Source organism: Mesocricetus auratus, unplaced genomic scaffold (genome assembly GCF_017639785.1).
Source record: "Mesocricetus auratus isolate SY011 unplaced genomic scaffold, BCM_Maur_2.0 Super-Scaffold_100004, whole genome shotgun sequence".
Lineage (NCBI taxonomy): Eukaryota > Metazoa > Chordata > Mammalia > Rodentia > Cricetidae > Mesocricetus > Mesocricetus auratus.
Genome location: NW_024429189.1, coordinates 28,135,681 through 28,158,977, shown reverse-complemented (window position 1 = coordinate 28,158,977; position 23,297 = coordinate 28,135,681). Strand labels below are relative to the sequence as shown.

The window sequence follows — 23,297 nt, the reverse complement described above, 5'->3', positions numbered from 1 at the left end:
AAGAAATCATGGCACACAGACACAGAGAGAGTCGGGGGAACAAAGGGAACTTAATATGGGCAGTTTTTCCACTTCAGTGTTTCTCCTCTGGATTTCAATTTTATGCCTTTCTACCCATCTAAGAATGCAGCAGATGCAACACACAGGTAAACAAATGCAATTTAGCTAAGTGAGATGCCACGCCCAAGGAAAGAAAGGCCTGATGGGAAAGGACAGAGCTGTAACCAGCTGCTAATCACAGATAAGGTGGGAAATCACAGTGATTGTTCAGAAACTTAGATAGTCATAGCTGCTTTTGATTAGGAGACAGAAATACACAGGAGTTCAGAAAAGAAAAAGTAACTTGACAGGAATGTTCTGCTCAGGGAAAAGCATTTCTGACATCCCCGATCTTTATGTTTTTAAGAAACTGTATTATTATTAAGTGGTCTTTCGTATGTCAAGAATCAGCAACACAAGTTCTGGGTCAGATACTATCCCGGGTGTGATCACTCTGTTACCCTCAACACCATATGATGTGTACATATGAGAGTCCAGGGAGCTGGTTACACAGCCAGTGATTAGCAGAGCAACACCTGTGCACCTCTACCAGGAAATACATTTTTTTTGTTCTATAATGACATAATGAGCATACATTTACACTTACTATACATTCTTTTATACTTTATTTTCAGGCAGCATCTTACTGTCAAAAATTCCTTATGTCAGCTGACTGGCCTATTGTTTGGAATCTTTGTAACATGTCTATTTTACATGGAAGACAGCTCCTTTTTATTTTTTTAGAAAACAGTTCACAGAATAACAACTATGTAGACTAAGGATATCATTAAATTTTAATGAAAACAATGAACTCGGCTGGAGAGATGATTCAGTGGTTAAGAGCACCAACTGCTCTTATGGAGGACCTGAGTTCAATTCCCAGCACCCACATGGCAGCTCATAACTGTCTGCAACTCCAGCTCCAGGGGATTTGATGCCCTTTCATAGATATACATGCAGACATAACACCAAAGTACATCATTAAAAAAATTCACATAAAAAGGAAATAATGAATTCACCCTAAGTCAATAAAGTTTACTTTTCATATTTTTATAGCAATAACAAGTTGAGACTTCTATTGGTGTGTTCTTTTCTTTTTGGTACATGGATGCTGATACATATCATTTGTGGTAGCCTATTTGGAGGTATCCCAGTTGTCCATTAAAGGGTCTGAAATTAACTGTGATTTAGCTGTGTATTGAAGTAATACTTGTCAGTTAAAAGGAGTTGACTGGTATGCGCAGTATACCATGGGATATAGACAAGGAATTGGGGTTAGTCAGTGGAGGTTAGGGAAACCAACGGTCTATGTGTTCTTCCCTACAGGTAATAGTAAATGCAAGCCATGAAGCTGGGAAATGCAGCTTGGCCATGTGTATATGGGAAATAACAATTCAAGAATGTTCAGGAATCAGAAAGGACTGGTGGTAAGACTTATCTATATAGTTGCTCAAAACAGAGATGGCTGTGACTTAAGTCTTTCCCGCATCACCCACCCAATCTGCCAGCTATCCGTCCTTTCTCTTTCCTAAACCATATCAAGACTCTTGGACATTCTCTCTGCTTCAAATACCACCTTTCCTGGATTCAGTCTTTGGCAGCCAGATGACCTAAAAATTCTCCAGAACCCACACAATGCTGGGTAGGCAGCCACACCAGTCTTCTTGGACTCCAGCCTCAAAAGGTGCAGATGGGACCCACAGCCAGCTGGCTAGCATATGAGAGCCCGACTCCCTGAGCAAGTAAGTTCAAAGAGCCACTGAAAAGGATTCTGAACATCGCCCTCCAACCCTCCACCCATGCACGCTCTGGCCAAACCCTTAGGATTTCCAATCACCATTATTTTGGAAATCAGCTGATTATTTATAATGCCCATCTGTAAAGTAAGAAGCATAAAACTGTTCTCTACATGCTTATGGGAATGGCTCTAATGGCTAAGCGTGGTGGTGTATAGTCATTAACATTCACCTCTGAAAAACAAAGTTTTCCAAGGAGGGACATATTGTGTAATAGCCTCTGTTTTCTATATTCAACTGTGCTACCCATTTCTGGTTAACCATGTAACGTCTACTGTGTTGTAACTGACAGAGACAGAGAGCCAGTAATCCTTTCTGATAACTCACAATGTACTGCAAACATACATTTTTTCCTCTTTAGGTGTTACAGTGATGGTTAAAATTTCCTGACATACCTGGGAGCTAGGGGGACCAGACAGCAGAAGAATAGCTTTCAGCAGACCAGGGCAATGGTTGGCATCAACATTACTCTTGACTTAAGATGAGCAGAAATTTACTCTGGGAAAACTGCTACCAGTTTCCAAGCTAACTGCATGGAGTCACTGCAACATTTGCTTAACTACAGCCTAAGCCTAGACTTTTTAGCTATGGTTCTGTATTTTGATGTTCCATAAACTACAAAAAGAAAAACTAATAAAACAAACAAACAAACAAAAAACAAAACACCCAAACTGAGGTAAATGTGTGAGGGAACTGTTTATAGTCCATGGATGGGTAACCCAAAAATGAAATCTCTGAGAGGAGGCAATTACCCTAGAAATCCCATCTCTACCTGGCTTTCTGCTTAGGGGCATTTTCTACACCATAATGCAAAAGGCTGAGGCTAAAAGAGTACAGGATGGATTTATTACACGGGGTTGGGGGTAGGGATGAGGACCGACAGGAATGGAGAACTGGAATTTGCTGGTGGTAAATAGGTTAGAAGGTATAGCCGGTACATTGAAGGGAAGGCGGTACAAGTGCAGAGCACTCAAACAGGACTGGCCGGGGCAGCGGCTACTATCACATAGTAGGTGATACCGGACTCCAGACTTGATGGAGTACAAATGTGAGTACCTCAGAATTGAAGTCATCAGCCCACTGAGGCTTATACTTGAGCAGCAAGGACCATGCCACAGAATAAGGTAAATATTATAGGGCTGAAACACATCTGAAATTGACTTTTCAAAGGGCAAAATCAGTGCTGGCAGTGTCAAAAGCATCTGCTGGTCACTTGGTTATCTGCAGTAAGAAACTTATTGCTGTCGCAGATCATCTAATCCAGGTTCCCTTGTTCACAACAGCCAGCAGATAGACAGCAGATGGGTGGCAAAAGGCAAGAGCAGAAAGAGGACCAGAGGCAGCCCTGACCCTGGACTTTTCAGAAGAAGTACTTGAAATAACTCCAGGGGTACTCAAGAAAAGCAAAGAGAGGCTGGGCATGGTGGGGGAGCCCTGAGATCCCAGTGAGGCCTTGTCACAAAAGCCAGACCACACCAAACAAACACGAAGACATAACAGAATGAGCGAGTAGATGGAACTCTTACCAGAGAAAAGAAAATTACAGAAAAAGAAGCAGGTTGATTAAAAAAGAAAAACTTCAAGTATTTGAAATTAAAAACAAAACAGCAATCAATGCGTAGGCCAGACAGATATCAGGCGACAGTAAACAGCTGGCTACGTTTGAAGACAGACCCCTAGAAGCGATGTGACTGAGGAAGCTTACTAACACTCGTGATCACAATGTGACTATACTGCGTGTAATTAGAGTCCCAGAAGAAGGGGGAGTTTAGTGCAGAAAAGAATTTAAAGAACTAAAAGCTGATTTTTTTTTCTAATTTTGGCAAACCCATCAATCTACATTCAAAGAATTTCCAAGCCCCAACCACGTCAAATGCAGAGACCCACACTTTAGCTCATCATAGTGAATGCTGGAAGCAGAGGAGAGCAACAGGAGGGTGAGAGGAAGTTCATTACACGATGAGAAAAATACAAATCATTTCTTATTTCTCACCAAAAGACAACAGATGTCTGAAGACAATGAATAACACCTTTTAAAATACTGAAAGAAAAGAAAAATCACATTCGTAAATCTTGAATACCCTGAAATGTGAGACAAAAACATTGAAGATAAACTGAGGCTGAAAGAACTCAAACCAAATTCTTCAAGCTAATGGATGTGAGACTGACGGAGACTTAAAATGTTTGTTTTTATTTCTTTTCATTTCCTTCAAAGTGACCATTTTCAGCAATAAGAATACTGCATATTATGGATGTTCAAATGCACGTGACAGTGACATAAAGGTCAGGGGGTAGACAAAGGGCCCGCTGCCAAGCAGAAGCCTGCACTGAAGGAGCATGTCTTCTGTCACCTTCTATAAGAGATGTTCTCACACTGGTCTGTGCAGAGAAAACATTTCTATAAATAATAACTTTAGTTGCCAAGCCTTTTTTTTTTTTTTTTTAAAGCCGCAGTGGGGCCTGTGGTGGGCAACTATAACCCTGGCAGGAAGCGATAAGATAAGATCAAGTAGCCAGCCTGAACTTTACAGCAAAAGCCTGCCCCAGAAGACAAAACAACCAAACAAAACCATAAAACAAAACACAAAACCAAACCTAAAAAGCAAAGTTCTTATAGATGCCCTTTTATATTGTAAACATCAGTAACTTGCAGCCTCACAGAGAATTCACCAGCTAATTATGTAGTAAGAGGAGAGTTTGAGGTGAATAAAACCGTGAAAGTTGTTATTTTCACAACTGAGGACTAGCAATTGTCTCTCATCTGGATATGCAGTCTTCATCTGCATCCAGGGTCAGCTACAGTAAACGTGGCTGTTACTGTAGGATGACCGTCTGTCTCCTCATCTTATGAATGCCATTATCAGTGAAGTTGCACATAATCAAAGCTCGCTGTAATAGTTTATGCATTAGACTATGAAATTACCATAGCATGAATAGGAAAAGTACATTACCATACATGAAATTCTTGTTTATAGTGAATCAATTTATATTAGAGGTCAAAGCTGAAGTCTTCAGGGGTGCATCTTCAACTTGAAACTCTAATCACACTTCGTTGCTCTTATAGGCAGTTATTACTATCTTGCAGGTCCAGCTAGGGGATCAAATCACCTTGAATTCAGAATACCTTTGGGAAATTTTGCATATGTTGGGCACCATAGAATTTTGTCGTGAGATTTTAGAAAATGAAATAAGAATATTTTTGACAATTATATAGTTCTTTTTGAAAAATCCTTACAATAGTGCCAAGTGGCAAACTAAGACTACAAAAACAAATTGCATGCCTAAGCCCCAAAGAATTTTAGGCATAAAAGCAAACTCATAAAGTGGCTTCAATGCATCAGTGGTTTCCCACCATCTAAAGCACCGTACTTATTCTATTTAGTGACCTCACTAATTTTGGTTCATAATCACTAGAATAAGCTGGTGGGCTGTTAAATCCAAGTAGATAATTATAACAACTTCCCAGTGAAACAACTGTGGGCGAAGAGTGAATGAAATCTCGCTAATAATATACGGCTTAAAATAATACCAAAGTTGCTTAAAACTTAGTAATGATTCCATTCTTTTAGAAATAAGAATTTTCTAGCTTTGAAACATATTTTCTGAATATTTTAAATGGATTTCACTAAAGAGACCAAGTTTTCAGACTCAATCAAGTACCAAGTGGCTCATATTTACCTTGGAAAATGTCATATATGTGGCCAAACATAATAAAACAAGAATACATGCCTATTATCTGTCAAATGTGTTTGGCCTGTGAGATGAGAATGTCTTGCATGCTATCTTCTCCTAAATGGCACAAAGCTTTGCAAAGGACCTTATTAATACAAGCTCTGCATAGCACTGACTGACTAATGCAACTGGAGATGTGCACATCTTATCTAATTCATATTTACTATGAATGGTCTAAATCAGGTAGGCAAAAGGGGGAGGGGGATGATCCTTCAGTCTTTTGTCAGGCCCTTCTAGGTAGCCACCTGAGTAAAGAACCTGCATGATGAATGCTTCATATAATCCAACACACCTGTGTGTTCTCTAAGTCAATTAACGCATGGAAAGAAGCGACCCAGCTTTAAGACATGAAGTCATCCTCAATGACCCACACAGGTGGATGTAATAGAGACAAGGAGTTACTGATATTACCACAGACTCGACAGGTTAAAAAAACACAACAGTGGACACTGTCAGTGTGATCTGGAGCATCCTGCAGAGGCCCCCTGGTACTTGCCTGGGGTCCTTCTGAATGCTGTCTACTGATGGGGATCTCGTGGCACCATCATCAGCTGGCCCTGTGTGCTGCAGCCTGTTGTAATTGCACTCTTGGACTCGGTACTGTATTGGCCTGTAGGGCTCCGCATAGGTAGCTGCTGTGTTCAGAGCATAATTGTTTCTTTGGTATGTAAGGGTGCTTCGTTGACTGGATGTCCTTTGTAGATTTCCAATACCTACTATGAAGTCAGCATTTTGAGAATGGTTAAGTATGTTCTCCACAGAGTTGCACTTTTCAAATACACAATGTTTTTTATTTTGATTAAACATTTGGCAATTATATCAACTGTTTATTTTTAGATTTCATAAACCTAGCTTACTAGCACTAAAAGAGGTACCTGGAAAAGAGACAGTGGAACTCGGAGTTCGCTTATAGGCTTCCTTATATTAAGATTTAGGAACTTAAAACTCCAGTAAAAGTACATGAAATAAATCTCAGAAATGAATGGTATCATGTTATAATTTTAATTTAGTGACTAAAAACAAGATTTTTACAAGTTTTTAAACATCCTACTTTACTTCTATAACTATGGTTCTTGGTAAAGACTAGAAAAACAAATCTATGTCACATGAAAAGTCAATTTTAATTCTACGGCTTCTCCCAGAAATGATGTTATGCACACAGCAACTGTGTGCTGCCCTGGACACTTCTCCCCTAATAATCAAAGAGGTGTCCCTGCCATTGCTGTACCAAGGGTCTTTCTGCAACCAGAATGGTTGTTCACCTTTTCTCAGTCCTCTCATAGAATCCCAGCCTAAGAGCCTAAGAACTAATGACCATTTCTCCACTAATGCTATCAAAAGGAAACCTCTTTGGTAGGCCGAACTTTCCATTTCCGGTGAAATGGTGCCTTTCCTTTGCTAATGGTTTGGGAGGGGTCTCCCTGCTGTGAGCCTGTGAAGGATCATCACTGCTGGCTGGACTTGCGTGTGCATATTATGAGTCTGTAAGATTTGGCGTTTTTGGATACTACCAGGTGCCTTTGACACTTTGCCAAAGCAGCCCCACGGCACCTTCTGGCAGAGCACCCCACAAGGACTGTAGCTTCCAGGTTAGCAGACCTTGAGGTGTAGGACAAAGATAAACCTTGTGGTGCACTGCTGTGAGGCTCAGTAACCTGTCTATACAGGTTCTGACTGCATTCTGTTCAGGTTTGAGTGTCTCTGCCATAACATAGATGTGAGTAGTCTGGGGAAACCAACACTGCAAAAAAGAGGGAAGCCAAATCAACTTCACCTCCAGGCCAGCTAGATCAGTCATCAAGTCACTCACCTGGATCATTTCAACACCTGGTTCAGGCAACAAACGTCACAAAGAAATAGAGTTGCCTTTCTTTGTCTGATATGCGTCTAACCTGAGAGAATCATATTGACAGCTTCCAAATTTATCCCTAAATTAACAGCATAATCACTACCTTCACTGATTAGCATACACCACGGTAAAAATATATTACCCCTAAGTATGTATTAAATGAACTTTTGTTTTACTGTTCATTGATTTTCTGTCACAGCCGCTTATCTGACAACTAAGTGGGTAACACATTTCTTTCTAATGGAGAACCCAACCTCAGTAAAACCCCTCTCCTGTTGGGCTAGAGAAATCAGGAAGGCAGCTGAGCAGGGCCCACCTGAGCCTGTGCGGTACAATGCTGTCTGCGATCCTTGGAGTTCCACAGTTCCATGGTTTGGGCTGCGGTACACTGGGCTGTAGTAGGTCCTCCCTTCATATATAGGAGTGATATGCAGGTCAGGAGACACAGCTGAACGAAGCTCTTGCCCAAGCTGACTGTGCTGGCTGGCATAGGAACTCCGTAAGCCTAAAGGTAGGAACATGGTACCATCAAAACCGAGGAACTCACAGTGAGGTTAAATCATATACCCCGGGCTGGAGAGATGGCGCAGTGGTTAAGAGCACTAGCTGCTCTTCCAGAGGACCTGGGTTTAATTTCCTGCACCCACACGACAGATCACAACTGTCTTTAACGCTGATTTCAGGGGATCTGAGGCCCTCAGACAGACAGACATGCAGGCAAAACACCAATGCACATGAACTTAAAAAAAAAATCATATACCCCAATTCAAGTCCCAACCAACAAGACAAGTGTTAGGTCTGAAGATGAAAACTACTGGAGTTTTACAGCAGTGGTTCTCAACCTTCCTAATGCTGTTACCCTTTAATACAGTTCCTCATGTTATAGTGACCCCAACCATAAAACTATTTTGTTACTACTTCATAACTGTAACTTTGCTACTGTTATGATTTATAATGTAAATACCTGATATGTGACCCCCCAAACAGACCCACAAGTTGAGAGCTGCTGTTCTACAGGGAGGAGGACCTGGTGTGAAAGGGACTCTAAGTACTGTGTGTGTGTGTGTCTTTTCCCCCCCCCCCTTTTTTTTTAAAACAAAACAACTTTCTTGGTAGCAAGAGAGATATTAATATCCTAATGAAATTTTATTTCTTGATTTGCTAAAACTGACTCTCCAACTGTGGGTTTCTTTATGAGAGTGACCATATAGAGAATGTCCCCTTCGGCAATGATGGCCATCTGATATAGCATCAGGTATCCCACAGTTGACATCGTAGTCAGTGATGGACTGTCCATCGGAGTTCCCAAGAGACTATATAGCACATGCTGATGTCATCAGCTTAGTTTGTATAGGCATACCCTATGTTTGTACAGAAACAACACAGACTGGCACCATCTCTTGCTGTAGCCTGCATGAAGGGAGCCAGCGTGATCCCTCTTATGCCGCCCGCAGGCATGCCCCATCTCACCAACAGGCAGAGCCTACTGTGCTTCACATCGCTATATCCCAAAGCCCGAGACACTATCTACATAACATGCTTATCAGTAAAGGCTGATGTGTAAGAACTGTTTGAAATCTATTAACTCACATATGGTTTATATGGGAAAATTAATGGGAAGTTAACAGCACTAATATCAGCAAACTAGTAACAATATGAAATACTGGTTTACTATTTGTGATCTCTTTGTTTTCCTTTCTTAAAAAGCAAAACAAAATAAAAACCAAACTCATTCTTACAGGAACTCAGCACTCTCATTTACCATCTTTCTAGTAAAAGGAAAAATGAAAAGGTACTATTTAACATTAGATGATTTAAAATATTTTGATTCAGATTGCAATGTTTACAGATGGGGCTCATGATAGAAAGGGGATTTCAAACATACACATTTTGTTTTTGTAAATTAAATCAGTGCATTTCATATTATTCTGATCACATGTTTGTGATATGTCACTATTAGTAAGTAAAACCTATCACTTCGTTAGGAATATTAACTAAGGTTCCCTTCCAAGTATAAGCAAAAGAAGTCAGTATATATTTGCTTTATAAAAAAGATCGTTCCCACCTCTTAATCAAATCACAGTAAAAGCAAGCAGAGTGGGCCACTGAGATGACTCAATGCGCAAGGGCAATGCAGCCTGTAGGATTCAATCCCTAGCATCTGCATGGTAAGGAGAGAAGTGAACCCAACCACTGTCCTCTGGCCTCTACACACATGCTACAATGAGTACGTAGACAGACAGACAGACAGACAGACACCCTCCCCCCATGAGCCTAAATACATGCTGCTTAGTACGGACGGTTACAAGAGTTTTTAAACACGCAAAGCTCTACAGCAAGTGATTACTGCCTACCCTAGTAGGTACCTACAACATGGCATAGAAAGAGGAAAAGTGAACAACTGTGAGTATACTGGGTCCTCTACATACTAAAATAAAGTACACAGGTTCAAACAGTATTGTAGCTGGGCTATCATCTAGCCAAGTGGTGTCACTGCAAAGCTAAGAGCCCAAAGATAAGTATGTATGTCCTACAATGATGACAACCATGCTTCAAGGACAATGATAGAGAGACTGGATACTCTACAGTACTATTTACTCAATCTCAAGTTTCTACGTGCAATCCCACAAACAAATTTGTTTACTTATTACAATGATGATTCCATGTGACTCAAAATTTGCATTTAAAACAAACAAAATTTATCTTTCAAGCATCGATTATTTTTTTAAAAAATTCTCCAGACATTACATAATTATACCAAAATAAGTGTTTGGGGCCATATATATTTTTTCTGTGGTACGAAATATGTTTTTATACATATTATGACATCAATTAAATTACAACCACAGCTAGACATGGTGGCACAAGCCTTTAATCCCAGCACTTGGGAGGCAGAAGCAGGTGGATCTCTATAAGTTTGAGGTCAGCCTGGTCTACATGGTGAGTTCCAGGTTAACCAGTGCTATGCAGAGACACTGTATTCAAAGCAAAATAACAACAACAACAACAACAAATTTACAATCACCAAATGAATCCATAAATTAGGGTCACATTTAGAATAAGTGGTCAGGCAGACAGAAAACAAAAATCTTCCTGAGAATCCTTAGTTTCACTCAAAAGTCTATAGTTATTTCCAGCAAACTCAGCAACAAAAGGCTGATTCTTACACATGTGCTTTACACACACACGCGCGCACGCACACACACACACACACACACACACCACTTTCTATCTGCATGGCTCTTCTACACAAACACAGGGGAGCACAAGTTTTGGGCACTTCCTAATTGCTTCCAACATGACTTGGTTGCATGATTTTCAGAAGTCTGCAGAAAACACTTAAGTCAACCATACCCTCTGATGGCAGAATGATAAAGCAGGTCATTTCACAACTAGGAATTCTTCTGAGCTCAAATCCAGTTTCACCAGAAATGTTTCATGAGAATTTGTTAAATTAGAAAAAGCTTACAAAGGTTTCACATTTTCTAGAGTCTACATGATAAAATATATTAATTTTATCCTCAAAAAAAATCTTAAAAATTTAATAAAAAGCCCCCAAAGCAAAGTAGCAAGAAGTACAATGGAGAAACAATGTAACTTATTGCAAGTGTAAAACTTCTTATACACTGTAAAAATTACAGAAGACCAGAGACTATGTTTTTATGATAAAATGGACAATAAACATAAACTTAGTCATAACCTAGTAATGGCCCCAGTTATAGAGTCTTACCCACCAGATTGGCCATTCGAGGTGACAGCGACAGTATAAGGCAAACTCAAATTACATACAGGTCAAAAAATACAAATGCACGATGCTTTTTTGTAGGTCAACCTGACAGACTCTTTCAAGGTAAATATGCACATACTTTGATAGAGCAATTGAGCTTTGACCAGTAGATCAATACTTCACTTCTTTATATGAAAGCATGTGTTTCTGGTAGCTGAAGATAACAGACAATGTGGAAGCAGTTAATAAACCTCACCACAAATATAAAGGAGTGTTGTGCATCTCGTAGAAAGAGTGTGAGCTCTCAGACCCAGAAGACATGTATGATAGAATACTCCCCATGAAACACGCTCTTCTCTTATGCCACACATATGTGACTTGGTGGGGGCGGAGAAGGACCTAGAGACTTCTGCTCTTTATCTCAACCTTTCTTGTATCGTTTTCAATTCTACCACTCTGTATAAAATTTGGTTTTAAAATTTCTTTCTGGCAACACCTCGGATCAAACCCAAGACTTCGTACAGGATGAGGCAAGCACTCTACCGCCACCCAGCATCCTCAGCCCTAAACATGGGTGTTTCAAAGAAAAAATTCCTTTTCTAACAATAACAAGGTCATTATGGAATACAGAAAATCTTCTATGAAAATCCCCTAAAGGGGGATGGATATAATGCCAGAATGCCAGGAAGCTGGTGTCTTTCTAATTTAACCCAAATGGCGTTTAAAAGAATCCTAAGGGCTTTGTTCATTTCCCATCAGGTGCCCAAGTCAAGACAGTAGGGTATGAGGTTCACATTCTAGCACACACAACTATAGCATTCCTTATGAAAAATTCAAACATTAAAGTGTGTTCTGATCCCCCATTGTAATACATCACCACATCATGATATAGCAATATATCATGAGGGTGCATGCAGGTAATCCCAGATGTTCAAAACCAGCCCTCCATTAGGGTATAACACTAATAAAGAGTTTACGGATCCAATCAGTTCTTTTAAAACTCGGTGTGTGTGTGCACACATAAACACACACATACATACAATCACACTTTATGTACCATAATATTTTGAGGGGAAAAATTAGATGCCTTACAAAGGAGTTCTGTTTATATATTATACAGTTTTGTACATAAAAGAACTAAAGCTTAACCTTAAATTCATAATAACTTTTCAAATAAAACTACCAGGCCTTTCCCCAGTGACCACCATGTCCAGGTGAGCCTGGGAGGACTCACACCCTGGGCTTTGTACAACGCTGCCACCCATCCTCACCTGTCAGGCTGTCAGGCCGTGGTGGAACCATCCTCTCATAAATGTCGTACTGCGGCTGCCCGAATTGGTCCATGTCATGAACAGTCCTTTGCAATGAAGGTCCCAGATGCTGTGGTACAGCAGTCATCCCCGAGCGTTTGGGGGAGGACGACCCCACTTGGCCTTGGGATGGGGAAGCTACTCGAGTCTGGGCATCTGTCAGGGTCAGTGGAGACCCCACCCTGGTGGTGGTCTGGTATTGAGGGGCTGGTCCGTTAGGATTGGAGGTCTGTCGGGAGGTGACAGACCCCACCCGGCGCACAGCTGTCGGGGAGGCGGGTCTCTGTGAGTATGGAGAGGCGGCCCGCTGAGCAGGGAGCGTGGTGGAGGAGTAAGCACTGGGGTTCAGAGGTCGGGAGTCGGTCACTGACGGAGAGCCAAATCCACTACCCAGAGAAGTTCTCAGTGACCCCCTTGAAGGAGACACGCCTGTGCTGGTGACATAAGAAGGAGACTGTGCTCTAGATGGAACTGAACTAACTCTTCGCATGGCCCGATTGGCTACTGATGGCTGATGAGAGGGGGAGAAAAGAGAACGGGTTTATCCAGGGTTTTGTGTCCATCGTCATCACAGAAATAAAAACGCACATAGCTCACACAGAAAGTGACCCATGATCCCAGGCACCTGGCTTGCTCTCTGCATTGAGGTTTAGAGTAAGATCTCAGCTTTTGCTTCTGCTTTTTTTTGGAGATGTAATTTGAACACTAAAGCCAGTCATCAGAAGAAATCCGAAGACATTTAATAGCTCTTTTTGGGTCTTTGTTTTTCACTGTTGCCTGTCTGCATTTTCCGACATATGAAATGCTTTACCTCCGAGTACTGCAAATGACTTGTGAACAAGAAGGCCCTGGGGCCATGTGCTTGCATCATTCCCTGCAAGTCAAACTGTGTCCAAGGGAATGCTTTTTGCAGAAAACAGAAAATGAATTTATTTCATTTCTTAGTCTAAATGTAGCTGAGGAGTATTTATGGACAGCTGGCCTTAATGGATTGGCTCTGTTAACTCATGGGATGTGTTTTTTCCAGTGTCTAATATATGAACATTTGGATAGTGCCTGGGTCCAGGTCTTCCCTAATAATTTAGTTCAAGGAGGAGCCTGGACAGACAGGTGTCCTAGCCAAATCCTTAGCTCTACTTTCTTTTGACCTCAGCTGATTTATGAGCCCTTAGTTGTAGTTTAACTGGTGTATTTAAAGACATGCCAATGAGATACCCAAGAATATGTCCCAGTAGAAGGGATGCTCTAAGCTTTTGTTGGCTTTCTTGGACTTAGCCAGCTGGTAAAGACCGGAATGGGAAATGAACACTTCTGCCATGGAATAGTGTGTGCTATGAATCTGTAGACTTTCTCACAAAGGGTATCGGGTACCTTCCTTGATGCTGTGCAACAATGAAGATTGGACGGAGAACTGGCTGAGCGGTGAGGGAAAAGGCAGGCAGGTCGGGGATGAAAACAGGCCTTAGGGCTCTGGACGATGGGCCCTATTGGTCATTTTCGGGGTGCAGCTACCATCTACCTCTACCCACTTGTAGTTGTGATAGTGAGGGAGGAAGTAGGGATGGCGTGAGGCTTTCGCAGCCTCATAGTCATGAGGCAAGCTGGCCACTGAAACAGCTCAGGTGGGTTCAACTTCAACACTCTGGGGACAGCAGAGGTGGTGCTAAGGGGATGTGGGAAGGGAAGAATGTGGTAACTAAACAAGGCAGGAGGCCAGGGCTTACAGAGCTAGTGTACAGCTGGAGAGGTCGAGTGTATGTTTGGATGCTAACAGTGTCAGCAATGCCCTGACAAATGGAATAACATCCAGCTTACATGGCTAGATAGGGATGCTGTCCAGACTACATGCAAATTAAGTCCGGGAGACCTACTTTGAATACAACCTTTCAGCATTAGGGACGAAATCAACTTAGTACAAGCTTTTACTTTTTAAAAATGGCATGATCATGCCTAAGGATAAAATTATAGCTAAGGTAATTATACAAATGTAAGACTAGAGGGCAGCTGGTGTGGAGACCCACCAAAGCAGATGGACATCCAGAGCTGCTCAGTGTGGACTGCCTCCAACGTCACCACACACCTCTACCTGTCGACAAGGATATGCATGGATAGTACGCAGGCTGGGAAAACAGCCTCACGTAGCTGGCTACAGGGCTAAGAGTTCTCTTTAAACTTAAAAGTCACACACTTAACTTTTCCTAAATCGATGAGCAAAAATGCCCACCACTATAAACCACCACTTTCCTGTAGCACTGGGAAGCTGGCCCTCTGTGCTGTGTCCTGCAGTGTTTCCTGGGTTGCCTTATGAGGAACACGGTAGCCATCCAACTGATGACATGATGTGAATTAAGTAGCCATAAGGAAGCAAAGGAGTGTTCAGAAACATGCATGCAATATTGTATTTTTGCCTATTAACTAAGTCCTAACTTAACAGCATGGATATGCCTCTGCACAATGGCTCTATAAACACCCTTTCAGCTGTAGTGAAAGTGAACACTTTTGCTTAGAATAGAGTAGATCTCATCTTTTGGAGGTGGAGAATGGTTTTCTGTCCTCTGGGACTTTCTACAGCACATTTTCGTGCTAATATATTGCTAAGGATTAGGAGCCCCTCAGGAATTCTGCCAGTCCATGCCATCCTGACACTTCCTCTGGACTGCTCGTATCAAATTTCTTGTTTGCAGAAGAATTGCTCTACTGCATCTAGGAACTTATAAAAAATGATAAAGAGGAAATGAATTCAAACAAACATAGTTTCAGGCTTTATGCTTAAAATATCTTCAACAGTTCAATGTCAACAGTACGTAGTGATCTAAGTGCAGTTTTTCACTCCTTCAGTTACACGCGTTAGTTCTCTCTTTGTAAGCAATGCCTCTAACCGTTACATAACTAAGAGGGTATAGCTAGATGTCTGGCTTACCTGAACCAGTGTTTGTCCTTCGGCTCTCGAATTCCTCACCACATGGTTACTTGTTGGTCCTGTGAATGGGTGCTGTCTACTGTCTGACTTGTTCACGGTTTGGTTGTTGTGGAAACTCCCTGCTTCCTGGTACCCACTGTCAGAATAAGAATTCATCTGTGTTGAACTTCTTGAGTTTCCCAATGATCCTGCAAGAATCAAACAGTGGGAACATCCTCATTATACATGTCTGAGGCTCACTTTCAATATGAGAAGAAAATTAGTGATTAAAATAGAATACAACAGACCCTCACTTTCATGGAGAGACGTCTGTTCTGGCGAGTAGAGTGTCCCTTGTTCCTGCTCTGTCCTGATGAGATAGTTGTTGGGATGGACAGTGTCAGAAACTCTAGGTTTGTTTACACCAGTATTTGGCACATCTGTAAGAAAATAAGTTTAAAGTTGAATTTAATGACATTACAGAAGAACTTGCTAAAAGGTATAGATATTTGTCAATAGCATCCTATAATCCACAGATTACTAAAAGGCTCTGCCCACCTTAATAGTACAGTTATTTTAAGTATATCTATGTGAATGTGTTCCCCACACTCAATTTATTATTACACTTTGTTCAGTTTCATAAATGTGGTTTGTTCTGGTTACAAGTCCCAAGTTAGCTTATTATGTATAAACATTATGTCAAAATCTGAAAATTACGTCTTTGGAAAACCCATCTCTCACAACTTCCTCCAAATATATTCAGAGGTAAACTAAGAATGATGGCCAAATTATTATGGGGGAAATATAGATCTCAAGTGTTTAAAGCAAAACCCGCGAGTACTCAGGATAGACTCAGTGATGAACCTTTGAAGGTAAGATGGGCTGATGTTTGTATTGCTTACTGTCAAACGAGGTCTACAAGGTATTGATTCACAAGTAACAGAGGCACTAACACCTTACCTACCTGCTTCTTTGTCCCTTTAGTTTGTCCCAGAGGAACATATATAAGTCTAGCCTGATAACTGTTCCTTCTAATCAGCCCGTCTCTCCTCTAGCTTGTTTTATTTTCTACAGTGTCATTTGCTACCTTGAACTCATCCGCTTCTCCATCCCAACCTTTTTTATGCTGTATTTAGCTCATGCTGACCTTTGCACCTCACTCAGATACCCTCTTTTCTCTCAGACACAGAACACACATTTCTCTGTGTTTGGACTATCACCATTTGATCCTCTTTTTCAGGTTTAACTTTTATGGTACTAATACACATTTCAGAAATGCTGCTTCACTTTCAAACATTTCAGCTAATTCTGAGTCCATTCTGAGTTCAGAATATAGCTCTATGGATTTCAATGTCTTCACTTGGATTTCTTCCTTCTTTCCTGGGGACCTATTATATGCTACTGTAGGAAACTTACTGTCTGTCTACTAAAATCTCTAAGTTCAAGGAAGCAGGCTTTTGTATCATTTGTGCTGTTGTCTCTCCAGTGCCTCAGGTGCTCAGTGGGTGCTCAGTAAACGTCTGTTGAACAAACCTGAGTAGCACCAGCATCGTTCCTTTCCTGGGTGAGATTCATACAGTACCATGCTCTACCTTTATTATGCAGTCAATAAAGTTGATCTAGTTAAGCCGGTCTAGAGGTGTATATGAAGTAAAAGGAGAACTTCGGAATCCTAGTGCATTCTGAGCCTTTAACTTGATGTCAGATTCTAGCTGAAGCTCTGCTTCTTGGCCTGTGGGAAGGGATGCTAACAGTCTTCACCGGGGCTTCTAACAGCCAGAGTTCTGATCCATCATTTGACAGTACATCCCTAGGTGCTAGAAATCTGTGACAGCTCTGAATTCTCAAGTCTGGAATTTAAATGTAAGACTTCAGCTATGTGTGGCCTCTCTGATAGATGGTAGAACACCATCTAAGTCAGCGTCCGGGAGTTAACATTGAAATAACATGATTCATTTGTAAATCTTCTACTAGGAGTTTCTAGAGTTCTGCACATGTTATACAGCAATTCCTGAAGGAGGCTGTCAAGGCTTCCTTAGCACAAAGAGAGTCACAGGGAACCAGAACAACCAGAGGGGGCACAAGGGCCATTCACTCAGGCAGAGAAAACTGGGCAGGCACAGGGAAGAAGCAAAAAACGCTACCAGAGAGACAATTGCAGTCCCAGGCTACAAACACACACACACACACACACACACACACACACACACACACACACACACACACACACCAGAAATACATGCCATCTTTGTGTGTGTGTGTGTGTGTGTTACAAAGACTAAACTTAGCACCCCACACATGCTAGTCCAGTGCTTTATCACTGAGCTGTATCCTTAGCACAACTGTTAGTTAAAGCCTAGAACGCCAATACATCAAGGATTTGGGTTAGAAATACCAAGTAGTATGAAATGTCTCAGCAAACCCAAAACACACAAAGTTTGTATTTGGCACCCTTGGAAAACAGATAGAGAGCCAAACCAAACTATACAGGCCATTACCTAGAAAAAGAGAGAGCCACACCTTAAAATTTTATTGTATCTGGGCTACTCTGTCTTTTTAGCCAATGGAATATTATCTCAGAAACTATGAGACAAGTAGCTAAACCTTTCTACATGAGAAACATTCAGGGCTAGGATATAGTTCAGTGGGCAAGCAATTGCCCAGTATGCACAAAGTCATAGGTTCATTTCCCAGTGCTGATGGGAGGAAAAAAAAAGAATTGAACTCAATGGTAGACTGGAGAAACAGTCAGTTGGAAAAGTGTTTGCTTTGCAAGCTTGAGGGCCTGTTCAATCCCCTAAGCCACATAGAATGTCAGAATGGCAGCGTGTACTTGTAACTGTATAGCACTGGGAAGGTAGAGACAGGAGGGTCCTGGGGCTCCCCAGCCTGCCAGTTTATTAACTGGTGAGCACCAGGCCAATGGAGGACTGTCTCCAAGGAGGGACAGTTCCTGAGGATGATATACAAGGCTGTGTCCTGGCCTCCACATACACACAAACACATCTGCACATGTACGGGCACACACAAATACTCATATAATAAAAATAAAACCTAAGCAAATTGAGAGAAAATACAACTATAGGTATAGTGATTCTACACTGGTCATACTAAAAAATGAAAACACACACAGACACACAAAATAGAAAAGTAAATCAAACAGTATTACCCTAAAAGCAACATTATCTATTTGCCCTTGAACTCTTACCATCTGATTGTTTCTTCTGTTTTTTAAACAGTACCCTAGGAGTCGAGTACAGACAGCAAAAGGTACTAGGAAGATAACTGGACTACTCCAACACAACACTGCCATACTAGCAGAGTCTAAACAGGAGAGCCAAGTAACTGGCTGAAGAGAGGAAAGAGGTTTTGTATCCCATCACTAAGCAAATGTGCCCGGTAGAGTTGTGACAACTTGATAAAAAGATCTATTTAGTATGACCTGTAAATCAATCACGCTTTCTACCATGCATCAGCAACTCAGCCATCTTCCGCCTTCTGTGAAGCCCATCAGTGAGCATTCATTAAGACAAAAGGGACTGCAATGCCTTCTCTGATTCATTACAACAGAGTTAAATGGCTGTTATTCACCGTGTTCCTTTGAACATTTATTCATTTACAAAGCATATACAGACACACAGAAACCATGTAGTCACGGTCACAATGCAGCAGATGATCAGAACACCAGTTTCCTAATTGATTAGGGAATGGTGAGGGTTGTATCTATCAATTATGTATTACTTATGCAATCTTACTTGACAACGTAGCTTACGTGGAAGAAGGTACCATGCTAATTCAGAGAAACCAGAGGCATAAAGTGCAGGGTGAACCATCTCATGACTAGTACTATAACCTAGAATGGCATATTTGGTCAGGACAAGAAATCCAAACATTTCAAAGACGAACAGCATTTGAGTGCTTCCTTTAACTGCATCCTGAACAACACATTACTCAAAAGACATCACAAACATGTTTTCATGGGCATTTTCAAACATCAGTTAGCATCTTCTAAGAAAGCATGTATCCAAATATAGAGTGTAAACATTCTTTAAGATACAATGAAATCTCCTTCTGTGTCTAAGAATGGAATCATGGCCCTTCCCACCTGTCAAATTTCATCTGAATGCTCTAATTTTTTTAAAAAGGTGATTAATTAAGAAAAGTTTTATCTATGAAAAATACAAGCATGTTAAGGATGATAATGAAAAGCTGACATGTTATTTATTTCAGGAAGTTCTTAGTCAAAGATGGGATACAAAATAGATTATTTTCTCTCTTGTGCAATATACACCTCCATACATATAACACACAGAACATTTGCTTAGACAAAGTGTTCACTAAAGAATGGAGTCATTAAAATGGTTCTGCTTTGTTAAGTCACATGTCACGCTGTCAGGCTGTATGAGGCGAGGGAGGTCTGCACTGTGTAAATCACCATGGAAACAGGAACCTAGAGCTCAGTGGAGATTTCTGGCACATACAGCACTGTAACTAGTCTTTCACAGCCTAGTATGCTGGAACCTCAGGCTGGGTTCTCCTTGCTGTTCTCCCTGTCTTCCAAGTTATTACAGGGTTTAGGAGACGGCAGTTTCTAAGGGTTCATCCAACTCAGGCCCGCAAACTGAGGAACAGCACAGACCTTCCCTATGGACCCTGAGCCTCTCATTCCTGAATCGATTTCAGAGGCAGGAGTCTACTTTCTCCAAGCAGATGTCTCAGAGGCCCCCAATGCTCAGAAGCAAAGTTCCAGAACAAGTTCTGAAAGAGGAACTAAGGCCTGGTACCCAAATGGTACTTTGTGGTTTGGAAGATGTATCCCTACAGCACACAACCAGGAACAGAGAGAAGGAGATCATCTGGAAATACATTTGGGATGATAGAAACATGAACACAGAAATGTTCCCTGATGCATGGAAAGGAGGCAGGCTGATATTTTAAGACTATTGAAAATACATACATAAGAGTTTGCTGACTCAACTAAAAGTTACTGTGTACATATAATACACTTTTAAAGCTGGAATTTTAATGGAAGTACAGACGAGAGAAAGGGTTGAAGTCCAATTATTTCTAGTCTGGTTTTCTTCACTATGACTAACAGCTAATGAATATTTATATCATTTTTAAAATATTCATGATAGCCCTGAAATTTTGCTCATCTAGAAAATGCTATATGAAAAGCTCTGGGAAATAGAAAACCATTGATGAAGTACCTTCTAGTTCACTTGAAACTGCTCGCCCTGAAGTTCACTCTAAAAGCTTGCATGTCTGTGTCTCATTTCGTGACTGAAACAACTTTTGTGTCTGCTCACTGACACAACGATGATGCTCTGACTTCTACAATGACAAACTTGAAAAGTTCTCTAGTCCTGTGTGACACCAGAGACACCTCACCATAGATGCTTTAAACTCCTGAATTTTATCCTGGATCATGAAACCATTAAAACAATTTCAGGAGGGGGTTGGAATAGGGATTTACATACAAAACCATGGCAAAATGAGTGTTTATTAGCTATTTTTAATCTGTGCAGAAATTAAGACACAGGTGTTTTACCTGACAGAAGAACACATGCTTTGTAACTATAAAAAGAAAGCAGGAAAAAAACCCAAAAAGTATAAAGTGGGGAATGAATGGACCAGACACAGAGTTTAACAGCGGAGTACTCTGCAATGGCCATGGGCCTTGGCTTCAATTTGGGAAAGGTGAAGAAAAATTAAGGAGCAAGGTATGGCAGTGCATGACTATAACCTTAGCACTTAGGAAACTGAGGCAGGATATCACAATTTGAGGCCAGGTGGCTACAGACCCAGATCATCTCCCCACAAAGGTTAAGGGATTCACGGTGATGTAAAAAGCTACCGACCCATGGCGAAATACAGCTAAGTACTTAAAGTCACTCTTAAATAATTTTTCGCAGACATATTTCATTTCTTTTGGAGAAAGATGCTATCAAGTACAGAAATGAGTCTGCGGGAGGCTGGTGAGACGGCTCAGTCGTTGTGATGGCTACCTGCTCTCGCTGAGGACCCTAGTCTGGCTTCCGGCACCCAGGTTGGAGGCTCACTGTCACCTGCAAGGCCAGCTCCAGGGGATCTGACACCCCTGTCTGTTTTCTGTGGGCACCTGCATGTGCATGCACACACACCTGCTCAAACAAAATGTCTTAAAGAAAGAAATGGGAGTATCTGAAATCAGAAAATGCAAAGATGCTACACACTTCTTTAGAGAAAAGCAAAACCAGGCAGGCATGGTGGTGTACCAGCATAGACTACCTGAGCCCTTTATCTACAAACAGAACAAAGCAAACCCCGTCTCCACGGGATGACATTCCCTAGCAAAGAACACAAATGAGTCTTCTGAAATAAACTTTTCTACTCTCATCCGGGATATCTGCATGGGTAAACTCATCAAAGCCAAGCCAAGTGTGGACTACTGCACAGCAAGGAAATGGGGAATTCCAGGTGGTTAAGACCAAGCAATGGCCACAAACAGGGCCTCAGGCTCTAGACTGAGGAAGGAGGGGAATGGTGAGTTCTCACACTTGGCTATTTCTATTACATTTTAGAAAGTTAATGGAAGATTCTTCACATATCACAAAAGTAGTAAAAATTTAAATATCTATATCAAATGGTAACTCTTTACACCTTGTACTATCTCTACTTAAGCTTTGGAGATGCACTCATTTAACACATAGAAGTGTCTCAGAAACAGGCAGATGTGTCTGTGGAAGAAAAATTCTATTATTCTTATTTGATGATGGCTCAAGCACAAACTAATAACTCACAATAGAAAGTCTGATTTTCACTATGCAGGTGTTACTTGGTGTCTAGCACCAAGTAGGGAATGCTCTAGGACCCTCAGAAACAAGAACTTGAGGATGCTGAAGATGCTTGTGTGTGTGTGTGTGAGAGAGAGAGAGACAGAGAGAGACAAAGAGAGAGAGAGAGACAAAGAGAGAGAGAGAGACAAAGAGAGAGAGAGAGAGAGAGAGAGAGAGAGAGAGAGAGAGAGAGAGAGAGAGAGAGAGAGAGAGAGAGGCTCACATAGCAGCCCAAATCTGGACCGTTATATAAAATGAAGGGCAGTTGCATCTACACACAACCTCCTATACACTTTATATCCAGATTACTTATCACAACCAATAAGATGTAAATGTTAATCAAGTCACTGTACTGAATTATTCAGAGACTGACAAGGTGAGGTCCACACAGACAAAATCATCACAGCTTAAGCATTATGCACCTGAGCAACATGATTTCAAATATTTTCTGTCTGCAATGGGAGGACAGTGCAGGTGATTTTGCTTAATAAAGGTTAATTTAAAAAATCAAGCGTACAAAAATATATGAACTAAATTATTACCCACTTGCCAGAAAACTCATGTCATTGGTTCCACAGTAAGTTTCTATGATATATGGGTGAGAAAACCCTGTACAGCCAGGGCAGTGGTGGCACACGCCTTTAATCCCAGCACTCGGGAGGCAGAGGCAGGCGGATCTCTGTGAGTTCCAGGACAGCATGGTCTACAAAACAAGTTCCAGGACAGTCAAGGCTATACAGAGAAACCAAACCAAATCAAACCAAACCAAACCAAACCAAACCAAACCAAACCAAACCAAAATGAAACCATACACACAAACAAACAAAAACCCAAAACAAAACAAAACAAATAAAAACCCTGCACAATACAGCCAACCCTTTCTGTCTTTTATTCAGGTCACTCGGATGTGTCCTTTTCACCCCAATATTTCAAGTGATTTATGTAAAGAATTTATATTGAAATTAAGGTTCACACTTCTAATATTGTCCATTTATATTTTCTTTTCTTTGTTACAGAATCTTAATACCTCTTTTAGCAAATCATTTATCTCTAAATACTTTCACGTCCCTTTATAAAACCAGGACACTGTACAACTTAATGTCATATAATGTCTTCACACTCAAATT

At 41.1% G+C, this 23,297-nt stretch overlaps 1 protein-coding gene across 17 annotated transcripts in view; it reads right to left on the bottom strand.

Moving 5' to 3' along the window:
• The window catches only part of Pkp4 (plakophilin 4), a 204,532-nt gene that overhangs the window by 34,314 nt on the left and 146,921 nt on the right, over nucleotides 1-23,297 (bottom strand). For 8 of the 17 annotated variants that reach the window (XM_013112630.3, XM_021226564.2, XM_013112624.3 and 5 more), the window contains 6 exons: nucleotides 15,661-15,792; nucleotides 15,374-15,561; nucleotides 12,415-12,964; nucleotides 7,733-7,921; nucleotides 6,064-6,283; nucleotides 3,829-3,876 (listed from right to left, as the gene is read on the bottom strand). In XM_013112630.3, coding sequence (XP_012968084.1) covers nucleotides 3,829-3,876; nucleotides 6,064-6,283; nucleotides 7,733-7,921; nucleotides 12,415-12,964; nucleotides 15,374-15,561; nucleotides 15,661-15,792 — 1,327 coding nt within the window. The remainder of the gene's footprint in view (nucleotides 1-3,828; nucleotides 3,877-6,063; nucleotides 6,284-7,732; nucleotides 7,922-12,414; nucleotides 12,965-15,373; nucleotides 15,562-15,660; nucleotides 15,793-23,297) is intronic. The other 9 variants (XM_040745384.1, XM_040745377.1, XM_040745382.1 and 6 more) reach the window with 4 other exon arrangements.